The sequence below is a fragment of the Vombatus ursinus genome, unplaced genomic scaffold (genome assembly GCF_900497805.2).
Source record: "Vombatus ursinus unplaced genomic scaffold, bare-nosed wombat genome assembly UNPS02014864.1, whole genome shotgun sequence".
NCBI classification, from domain to species: domain Eukaryota; kingdom Metazoa; phylum Chordata; class Mammalia; order Diprotodontia; family Vombatidae; genus Vombatus; species Vombatus ursinus.
The window spans coordinates 16,860,458-16,871,878 of NW_020954642.1; the positions used below are offsets into that span (position 1 = coordinate 16,860,458).

At 45.7% G+C, this 11,421-nt stretch overlaps 1 protein-coding gene across 1 annotated transcript; it reads left to right on the forward strand.

Annotated features, from left to right (window-relative positions):
• Positions 1-3,111: 3,111 nt before the first annotated feature.
• LOC114027868 lies at positions 3,112-10,179 on the forward strand. The gene is made up of 2 exons (XM_027842052.1): positions 3,112-3,534; positions 6,098-10,179. Exons 1-2 carry the CDS (start codon positions 3,199-3,201, stop codon positions 7,397-7,399), a joined length of 1,638 nt encoding a protein of 545 aa, XP_027697853.1. The 5' UTR covers positions 3,112-3,198; the 3' UTR covers positions 7,400-10,179.
• Positions 10,180-11,421: the final 1,242 nt, after the last annotated feature.

An 11,421-nucleotide genomic window follows, 5' to 3' on the forward strand; every position in this document is an offset into this window, starting at 1 on the left:
AATGCTCAGCCCCACCGTATCACAGGGAGCCTTCTTCCCAAGCACCATCAGTGCTAAGCTGGCTCCAGGTGAAGAGTGGCCCTGCATTTTATTCCCTCGCCGGGGTTTATCAGGAGAGGGGCAGCCCAAGAGCTATTTTTCAAATGATGCTAGTGTTCCCACCAGGCCCCCTCATCACTAGGGGTGAGGGTCCAACAGAGGTAAGGAACCTGCAGCCTCGAGGCCACATGTAACCCTCTAGGTCCTCAAGTGCAGCCCATTTAGTTTCAGTCTTGAAGACCTAGAGGGCCACATGTGGCCTCAAGGCCACAGGTTCCCACCCCTGGCCCAGACCATTAGTCTAAGGCTTGCTCACTGCCCAGTAGCACCCTGGACAGTAATTGGAAAGTTGTGAAGTGGGGAGGGTTTGAGGAAAAGTTCTGTTTTAGATGTGCCTATAAGACATCCAGTGTGATACATCCAATTTCTAGGTGGTGATGTGAGAAATAGGAAAATAGTGCAAGAATTTAAGAAATTGAGGTTCCCACAAGTGAAGGGACTTGTCCCCAGGCACACAGCTCTCAAGTGTCTGGTGACACCTGTGCAGGAAGCAGGTCATAGGTTTCCAATTTGGAGAGTGAGCCAGACCTGGCATCACTTCATTAACCATCATTAACACTGTGGATCAAGAGCCAAGGCAGACAAATGCAGAGAAGTTTTAAAGATACACTAAGAGACAGAGTGGGGAGCCACAACAGTGGCCAACTGGTGCCTCTCTGAAGCAGTGGCAGCAGGCTCCTGCTTGGACTGGCACATGGTGGCATTGAGAACCTTGATCCGCACCAGGGATTCTGGTCCTCTGCTAAATTTAAAGTGGATCCCCATGAGGCAGAGATTTCACTAGCCGGTCCTATATTTGCAAGGCCTGTGAGCCAAACTTGTGGTTTGGGAAATGGGGCTCACCAGGAGGGGTTCTCTCTGATCTTAGCTTTGCTAAAGGCTCAGATTCAAATCCTTCTTGTGCTCCTTACTCTTAAATAATCTGTTCTACAGTTTTGTACTTGTTAGCCTGATGCTTGCAGTCAGTTAATAAATATTTATTTAGTTCCTACTATGTGCCAGGCACTGTGCTGAGTGTTGAGGACTGTCATAAAGACATGAACCAGATTCTGATGTTTCCATACAATCACGTCCTTGAGTGGAAGCACCAATTATAGTGATTATTAAAGAGGAGTTCTCAAAATTAAATCCAGATACATGGATTATTGAAAGCATCATAGAATGCCAGAGATGGCAAGAGCCCCAAAGGTCATCTAGTGCAATCATACTGAACAGGAGCCCTTTCTGCTAAATCCCCGGCAAGTGGTTAGACAGCCTCTGCTTGAAGATGGAACCCACAAGATCCCGAGGATATCCATTTGGCTTGTAGATAATACCACCTCTTGGGTAGTTTACTTTTATATCATGCATTTTCATTTTTATTTCACCATTTGCTTGCTATTCATTTGTTAGGCCACTGAGCTGGATGAGAGTAAAACAAAGACAACTGAGATAGCCCTGGCTAATCTACTGGATGAATGCAAGGAGTACAAAGATAAGGGAATGCCATAGGGAGGAGAATGCACATGCCAAGGGGCAAGGCTTCACATCTGACCTAGGTCTTGACATATTCCTAGTTCTGTCCACTCCAATCAAAACACAAGAAATCTAGTCCTTCTATGAGACAACTAGGCAGGCCTGAAGTCAGGAAGACTTGGGTTTGAAGCTGGCCACAGATATTTACTATCTGTGTGACCTTAGGCAAGTCACTTAACTTCTGCCTACCTCATTTTCTTCAGCTGCAAAATGAGGATAATAAAACTGCCTGCCTCAGTTTCCTCAACTGCAAAAAAGGGATAATAATATTACTGACCTTCCAGGATTGTTGTGAGGATCAAATGAGATAATATTTGTAAAGCGCTTTGCACACAGTGCCTGACACATAGTAGGTGCCATGTAAATGCTAGCTACTACTGCTTTTATTGTTGTAGTCTACATTTTAGCTAGTTAAAGGTTAAGTTATCAGAGATTACTCCCACTCATGATCAAGACAGCAGTACTGTAATGCAAAGAACATTGGATAGAGAGGATCCCAATGGAGACACAGAGACCCCAAAATTGAATGCACCCAAAATTGGTGCATTTAAATGAATTATTTTCCATATAAATATTATTAAGCAAGCATAGTTATTTGTATTGATCTTTAATGTTGTTTCTAATGGGGGGAGCACCTATAATTTTGTTGATGTAGGAAATTCCCAGCGAGAAAATTCCCTTCACCAATACAGATCAGTGACTCTTTTGCAACTTAAGTCTTAAAGAGCTGCCTAGGGCACCAAAGGTTACAGGATTTGCCCAGGGTTACAAAATCAGGGGCTAGAGCACTGGCCCTGGAGTCAGGAGGACCTGAATTCAAAGTCTACTTCAGACACTAGCTGTGTGACTCTGGGCAAGTCATTTAACCTCATCGGCCTCCGTTTCCTCAACTGTAAAATGAGCCAGGGAAGGAAATGGCCAGTGTCTTTGCCAAGAAAACCCCAGCTGGGATCACAAAGAATCAGACACGACTGAAACAGCAACATCTTGTTTGTACCTAGTTGTTTGCATGCTGTCTTCTCCATTTGACTGCGAGTTCCTTGAAAACAGGGTCTATTCTTGCCTTTTTTTCGTACCCCAACACTTCACACAGGGCACATAGTGTTTGTTGACTGACTGACTGACTGACATCTCTTCCCCAGGCTGAACAACCCTAGTTTCTTGGACAACTTTCATTTGAGGGCTACATTCCAGCAGCTGCCTGGCTTCAGGCCAGAGCAGAGAGAGGCCAGGATGAGCCCTTGCCAGGGTCTGAGTCTCGGGCTTGACAGACAATCCTCACCCCAGCCTCTCTGGTCTCTCAGACACAGCAAGCAGTGTGGGTGAGCCAGACTTCCAAACCAGTTTCTCTGTTGCTTCCTGCTGTCTTTCTGTACTTCCTCCTTTGACAGACTCCTCCCAATCTGAGCCCTTTCTGACAGCCAACCACCTGGGTCTCCCAGTGGGGGAACCCTAACTGGCCAATCACAGGGCAATGGGAACCCTTGCCAATGACTTCCTCCTTCAGGCCCCAGGGTGCCCCAGACAGGAGGGGAGCTTTCCCTCCCTCTCCCTGCCAATGCCTGGCCTCCGCCTTCCAAAGCCATGAAAGAGACAGACCCAGGAGCCCCTGGGCAGGAAACACTGGAGCTTTTCCAAGACTACATCACTTATTACCGGGCAGGAGGCCGGGATGGGCGGCTGTGGGCCTGCAGGCAGCCAGCTGTCACCCAGAAGGCCAGGCAGCTCCTGGCCTCAGGGGCCAGGCAACCCCGAGGACTCTGCTTGTATGAAGAGGCAACCACTGGGGGCTCCTGCCAGGGGCTTCTGGGGCAGGGAGAGAATGTATGTCCAAGGCTGGTGCCAGCACTGGAATTCCTGGAGCTCATATGTGTCAACCTCTTTCTCCTCCCTTGGAGGAGAGAAATAAAGTCACTGAAGGTAGGTACTAATCCCAGCAGATAAGGGACTGACCAGCAGGGCATTTAACTTGGTTATCAGCCCTGGGTCAGCGGAGGGGGGATGAGGGGGGAGGAGAGTCTGAAGAGAGAAAAGGAACAGATAGGAAGGTAAGGGATAAGAGGGGAAGGATTAGGAGGGCAAAGGTGGGATCCTGCAGTTCCTTAGGAATCAGAAGCATAGTATCATAAGGTTCTAGAAGTCCAACCCCTCACATTTCTGACTTCAGCAGGGAAATGGCTTTCAGGAAGACTCCAGAGATGAAGTCGAAGGGAATCAGGAGATCTGGGACCAGATCCTTGGTTCCACCCCTGTGGACTTGAGCAAGTCACTTCTTGGTTCTGTCTCAGTTTCTTTATCTGTAAAATGGGGCTAATAAAACCCCAGCCTGCCTTACAGGAGTGCCATGAGCATCCAATGAGATTCTTTATAAAGCACTATGTAAATATAGGGCACTGGGAACCTCTGACATTGACTTCCTACTTTACAGGGAATATGTAAATATGCAAAGTGCTATGTAACTTATTATTAGCCTAGTGTTCATATGACTGGAAAGTCTTTCAATCACCATACAGACAGCAAATATTTATCAAGTAGCTAATATTTTCAAGGTCCTGTTCTCAGCATCATAGAGCAAAGTGTCAAATATGGGGTCCCACCGCCTATTACTTTCGAGGACAGCCCACAACCAGATTAAAATTGGAAAAATTTAAATTAAATTAAATTAAAATTGGAAAATATTTAACAAAATAAATAAAAGTGTAATAAAATAAAGGCATCACTATATCCTTGGTGATTCCCATTTCTATTTGAGTTTGCTACCACTGGGGTCAGGCACAGGAATCAAAGTAACTGCTATTTCTCAGGGAGAGTAATAGATTTAGAGCTGGAAGGGAACATCAAGTCCACCCATCATTTTACAGATGAGGAAACTGAGGCTGAGGGAGCTTAAGTGACTCACCCTGCATGACACAGCCAATAAGAGTCTGAGGCAGGATCTGAGCTCAGATCTTCTTTACTCCAAATCTAGCATTCTATCCACCATGCCACCTCGTTGACTTCCAGAGCAGAGCCATAACCATCACAGGACCACCAGGGGTTTTCCAATGAGCCCAGACATGACGGATCATACTTCTCCCCCCTCCTCTCCAGAATGCAGAATTTGAGGGAACATGCATCTTTCTTTCACATGCTGTTTGGCTTAGGGCTGATGGGGAACTGCAAAACACACAGGATTGCTGTGGGGATGAAGCAGCTTCCATCCCCACGACTCACCAATCAACACCTCTTCCATGGTCTCATCACTGACTTACCTTCCCCCACCACTACTACTGCATTCAACCATAATAGAAAGTCCCTGGGCTATCTGGCCTGAGCACCTGCCCTGCCCCAAGTAGGCCATCTTGTCTTAACTGGGTGTGCATCAGCTGTGGGATGTTTGTAAAATTATAATCATCAAGACAGTCCCAGAAAAGAAGTGAGAAAATGTACCTCCCTCCCTCCCTTCTTTGCAAGGGACTTTCTTTCTTTATCCCTTGTTACAAAGTATAGTTCTCTGCACGGGGTGTGGGAAGGGGAGAAGGTATTTGGAAATGAAAGTGATACAAAAACAAAAAATTATTACATTTTGGGAGGGTTTTTTTTGTTGTTTTTTTTTTAAGGCAACTGGGGTTAAGTGACTTGCCCAGGGTCACACAGCTAGTAAGTGTCTGAGGCCAGATTTGAACTCAGGCCCTCTATGACTCCAGGGTTGGTGCTCTATCCACTGCACCACCTAGCCGTCCCTTTTGGTTTTGTTTTTTGGTTTTTTTTTTAAGAGCCTTGGACTAAAAGTGAGGACTAAATTGAAGTCCTTTGCTTTCAGATTTACTCCCTATACCAAACTGGGAAAATAACTTTCCTGGGGCAACTAGGTGGTGCAGTGGATAAAGCACCAGCCCTGAAGTCAGGAGGACCTGAGTTCAAATCTGGCCTCAGACTGAACACTTGACACTTACTAGCTGTGTGACCCTGGGCAAGTCGCTTAACCCCGATTGCCTAAAAAAAAAAAACAAAAAAAAAAACTTTCCTTCTCTGGATAGACCTCAGTTTCCCTATCTGTAAAATGACTTGATGATCTTTACATTCCCTGCCAAGTCTTACATTCTAATATTGTACATTTGAAGGTCCTTTCTGGTTCTAACATTCTATACTGGGAGGTACCTCTCAGCCATGACCTATTTTGTGTTCTAACAAATACCCTTCTCTTGTCATATCCCTTTCAACCTTAACATTTTACGATCTTTATCCTAACATTGTTATGCTCTATCTATAATCTAACATTCTACGTTCTTGGAACCCATCCCACTCTAACTTTTCATTGTTTTAATGTCCATTCCAACTCTATTAGGTTTCTTTAACTTCAAGGTCCCCAGTCCCATGATTCTACATCTGTCCATCAAACCCTGGGGACCCCTAGTTATCAGAGTGAGCAGGATCCTCCTCCCTCCAATGTTCGGTCTTCCTCAAAGGTTTGCCTCACTCCTAACGCCTTGTTTTGTTTCAGACATTTACAGGTAATTTTGTCTACTCCGTTCGGTCTGTGCTTTCAGAAAACACTGTGGAAATGATCCTGAAGAAAATAGGTTATGTTGCCTTAACAGCCACGGAATTTTCACTTGTCAGAAAAATAAACGAGGAGGAAGCCATGCAGACAGCATTTGAAATCTTCCTCACCAGAGTTGAATGTGAAACCATCCTTGGAATATCTCCTGAGTCAGGTCACAGGGAGGAGGTGGGCACCCTTTTACAAAATGCCCAGCCACCCAGGCTTCCAGAATGCTTGAAAGACACGGAGACTCATCCCAACCAGGTGTCCAGGCTCCTGGGCAAGAAGGAGACAGGCAATTTGTTTTCCAACCTAAGGGATGCACAGGACCCAGCAGACAAAGGCAAATTTGAAAGCCCATGGAGTGGGAGAACAGGGGATGGCTGTCATCTGAAATCAGATCTAAGTCTGCCCAGGGGAACATCTCCCACAGATGTCCTCACCCATGATCAGGAAGCAGTCCAAGATGTTAGCAAGTGTTCAGACAGTGATGAGTTCCTGAATTGCTACAGGGACATCTTCATTGGCCAGATGCCCATTTTCCCCAAGGACCTCCCTCCAAGTAGCCAGAGGAAGCGCCAGTCCCAACATGGCTGGGCTGACCAAGGTATCTTGGTCTCCAACAAGGCTGCTATGTCCAGAGTTGCCTCCATTCTGCCCCCTCTGGCATGCAGTGGCCCCCAGGCCCTAACAGTTTTTGCAGATCCAACATCTGACAACAGTAAGGACCCTGGCCCACAGGTAAGGCCTAAGCCAGCAGAGGTGGCAGGCCTTGGCAGAACCACTAGGCCCACCCAACCAGGCACAGCTCCAGAGTCCCAACCAACCAACATGGCCCTAGCCCTCTGTGACAGCACTCCCTGGGAAGACAACTGGTCCAGTGAGGATGACCTTGACGACCTTTCCTCTTCCTTTAGCAGGCTCCGAATTAAAGCTCACAGTACTGAAAGCCTTGAATATCCTGTTGAAGAGACCTTGAAGAATCAGGCTACCGGAAGCCCCAACCATGCTGAAGGAGGGCCCAAGTGTCTTGACGTAACTGGTAAAATACATCCTACCACGCAGCCAGTATCAGAATTAGTGTGTGGACCCCAGAACAGTGGCTGTTCTGAGAGCAGGAGGAAGCAGCTTCAGGGAGCTAAACCATCCTTTCGACACGTCCAGGAGCCTCCAAACATTACATACATTCCTCCCAGAAGTCTAGAAGTGCTTCCTTCAGATACCACCATCAGCACACACCAACAGGATGACTGTCAATGACTGGCTAAAACCCACTAGGTAACAAGGCTTTGTGTCTATCAGGAGGGGGAAGCAACATTCCCAGGAACATGGGCTAGGCAAGGTATTTATACTCCTTACTTGACTTTCTGAATAGGGACAGGGCCAAGGGAACTTGGAAACAACATGTCTTCCCATTCCCCATTTAGGTTCTGTCACAAGGACATTCAATCTTATTCCTGCAAGGACATGGAGGACTCCGTCATTGGAAAAGAAGACAGGAAAGCAGAAATCTGGAAAAGTGCATAGAATGTGAGGCCTGGAGTCAAAAGACCTAGGTTTCGATCCCAGTCCTACCATCCACTATGACCAAGGGCAAATCACATTCCATCTCTGGACTTCAGTTTCCTCAGCTACATGCAAGACAAGTACATCAGACTAAGACGCATCCTAATGCAAACATTCTTATGTTTTAACCTTCTATGTTCTAAGATCTCTTCAAGCTGACATTCTATATTCTAAGATCTCTTCTAGCTCTGACCTTCTATGTTCTATCATTCTATGTCCTAAGGTCCCTTTAATTTGTGATATTCTGTATTCTAAAGTCCCTTCTAGTTTGGGTAGGAAGGAGAGTTACAGAATTTACATAGATTAGAGATTTCTCCAAGAGAATCCAGAGAAGTTTCACTCCCACAAGCACAAAGATGGTGGGTTACCACAGAAAGATCTAGGAATATATTACCATGGAAAACTTGACTGTCACGAACTGGCCACGTGACCATGGGAAGATCGTGATATTTTCCTGTGCCTTACTTTCCTCATCTGCAAAAAGTGGATGGTGATCCCTGCCCCTCCCCCCAGGATGCTGTGAGGTAATATGTAAATATCACTGGGGAGCTGACATTATCATGGACCCTTCCGTGGTAGCTGCTGCTTCCTGACTTGTCTACTTTCCATTCCTCCATTCTCCTACCTGTAGCAGGGGTGATTCCTCTGCCACCTGTAGGCATCAAGGAACCCTGACTTTGGAGTCAAACAACTAGGTCTAGAGCCTGGCTTCTTAACCAACTATTACTATGGATATCACTTTACCTTCTGTACCTCAATTTTCTCAGATTTAAAGTGAGGGAGTTGTAGTAGATGGTGATTATGGTCCCTTCCAGTTCCAATATTCTTTGATCTTATGCATTGTTGCATAGTCTGAGACTAGTCTTGGTTTTGGTTAGTACAGGAGCCCCAGGACTAGTGGGTATTTGGCTCAGCATCATCACTCTTAAGGTTGGTCCCCCCTTGATGCAGTTTCCCAGTGGCTGGAAATTTTGTCTTTAAGTCCTCATCTCCAGGTGTCTGAACCCTGAACCTTCGTGCTACAGGTCTAGACCTCCCGACATCTTCTGTGCAATTGTCACGATACCACCTGGCTATCCCAGTGCTATGTTCATTGCCTCAAACCTTCCTCACCTCCACCCCTGCCACTGCCCATACTGACATCCCATATCCCAGACTCTGCTCCAACTTCAGGATTCAGAGCTAGAGCTCCGTTCTGCCTGCAACTGATAAGCAGGTTGGATTGCAGTTTCCTAAGTTTCCTTCCAGTTCAAAACCCTATGATTTCTGCCTTCCTTTGTCTTGAATCTGCTTTCTAAACTCACTTTGCTGTGTGGTCATCCCGAGATTAACAGCTGCTGCTTCATAAAATCTGCAACCAACTTTCCAATCCCTGCCTGACCCCAAACATTTGCCCTGATGCCTCGTTCTGGCTTCCCCAGTCCAGCTCAGCCCATCCCTGAGGTCTACTTTGGGCAATTACTATCCTTTTCTAACAAATAAGAGGAAAACAGGGGCAATAGGGTATGATATAAAGAACACTGGAGAGGGAGTTCAGAGAATTCTTTTCTGGTTTTGGCACTAGCTGGTGTAGCAAAGGACCACAAAAGAGGTAAGGGGTGGCAAATGCCAGAAAAGCCAAACCACTATGACCACCATCATGTCCCTTCAGATCCCAGTGGAGTCAGCCCAAGATCTGAGCCCAAGAGCCCTGGTAGTAGCAATGTATTCCCTTCTTCCGCAAGATCACCAACCCTAATTCCAGCTCAATCCCCGAAGCCACCATGCAGGGAATTAACCCTAATGGAGATGTGACCTCGCTACCCCCTATCTTTCTCACCAGTCAAAGCTACTGATCTGGAAAGGAAAACTCACGCCACCAAAGTCCCTGGCACTGTCAAATGATTCAACACCAAAAGTGGAAAAGGTTTTGTCAGTGGAAATGACACTGTGGATGTATTTCTATCTTCTTTGCCACTGTGCCCATGGGGCCTTCCCATCTGACTCCCAGCTGAAATCTTCCACGTGTTGTCACCCCTTTAGAATGTGGGGGCTTGGGGGAAGGGACTGGCTTGCTCTTTTTCTATTTGCATCCCCGGGATTTATCCTGGCGCTTTGCACATAGTAAGCACAATAAATGCTTTCTCATCCATTCACTCACAAACTCATTCTGTAGCCTTAGACAAGTCACATCTCCCTTTCCTGGGCCTAAGCTTCCTCTTTTGTAAAATGAGGGGGTTAAATCAGAATCCAATTCTGTTACTATGATTCTAAGCAGCTCTTAGTTCAGAAAGAAATATCCTTAAACAAAAAAACCTGTTGATAAACAGACCAGCCCCATCAAGTTAAATCAACGAATTTATATTAGTGCTGGGTCTACAGATCTCTTACGGGCAGGAGAGAGGGGCTAAGATTTCACATAGCAAAGGGTTTCTCTCCCCCTTCCTCCTATAATAACAGCTAATATTTAAATAGTGCCTACAACGTGCCCAGTACTGTGCTAAGCACTTCACAATTATTATCCAATTGATCCTCACAACCACCCTGTGAGGGAAGTGCTACTATTCTCATTTTACAGATGGGGAAACTGAGGCAAAGAGGTCCAGTGACTTGCCCAGAGTCACACAGCTAGTATCTGAGGTCGGATTTTAACTCAGGTCTTTCTGACTCTTGGGCCAGCTATCAACCGTGACACCTAGTTCCTTGTCTTATTCCTTGTTGGGCCTGTCTGCAGAATGGGAAAGTGAGAATAATCACTATAATAGTAATAATAATAATAGTATTTATATAGCACTTTAAGGTTTGCAGAGCACTTTACAAATATGATCTCATTTGACGCTCACAACAATTTGGGGGGTGGGGTAAGTACTGTTATTATTCCCATTTTACAGAGGGGGAAACTGGGGCAGAGGTTAAGTGATTTGTCCAGAGTCACACAGCTAGTAAGAGTTTGAGACAGGATTTGAACTCAGGTCTTCCTGACTCCAGGTCCAGCACTTTAGCCAATGAGAGTTAGTTCAGGCTAGGAAAGTTTCCCAAAAATGACATTTTTGGTGGGGAGGGGTCCCACACCTGTGGTTTCATTAGTATAGGGAACTCTTGGTAAGGAACTTCTTCCTATCAATACAGATCAATATATCACCTCTGCAACATATCACCTTAGAGAGTTTAGGCCTGTGGCATCCAGGGTCACACAATCAGCATGCGCTAGAGGCCGGCCCTCCCTCCGTGCTGCCTCTCACAGTAACAGCTGACATTTTAATAGTGCTTTATCATCTCACTGAATCCTCATGAGGGCGTTGTGATCCAATTAACAGAATCATAAAATGCTACAGCTGATTTTGTCTACAAACCTCCACCTGCTCATCCTACCTTTCCTACTAACAAGAATTTTCTTTTTTCTCCCCAATTAAAGTTAAGCAAGCTAAAAAAAAGAGTCCCCAAAATATTACAACAGTTTGGCAAAGAAAAATGATCACATGAACTAACTGAGAGTGTTTTAGGTTCCATAGTGTAAGTTAAAATCACAGAATGTCATGAGAAGCAGCTCCGTGAGCTTGGAAAAGACCTGGAACCAGGGAAGATGTTAAAAGATCCCAGCTCTCTTAAATTGTGTTCTCCACCTTAGAACACTCACTAGCCAGGTGATCATGGGAAAGTCACAAATCTTCTTGGAGGCAACAGCTGTAATACCTTCTTTATAGGTTATTATATGTCAAATGAAAGTATATGTAAAA

Bases quoted from the DNA above. Each gene is read 5' to 3' on its own strand.
- LOC114027868 (XM_027842052.1), top strand. From the start codon at position 3,199: ATGAAAGAGACAGACCCAGGAGCCCCTGGGCAGGAAACACTGGAGCTT. The intron at 3,535-6,097 runs GTAGGTACTAAT...GTTTTGTTTCAG, and splicing joins GAGAAATAAAGTCACTGAAG to ACATTTACAGGTAATTTTGT.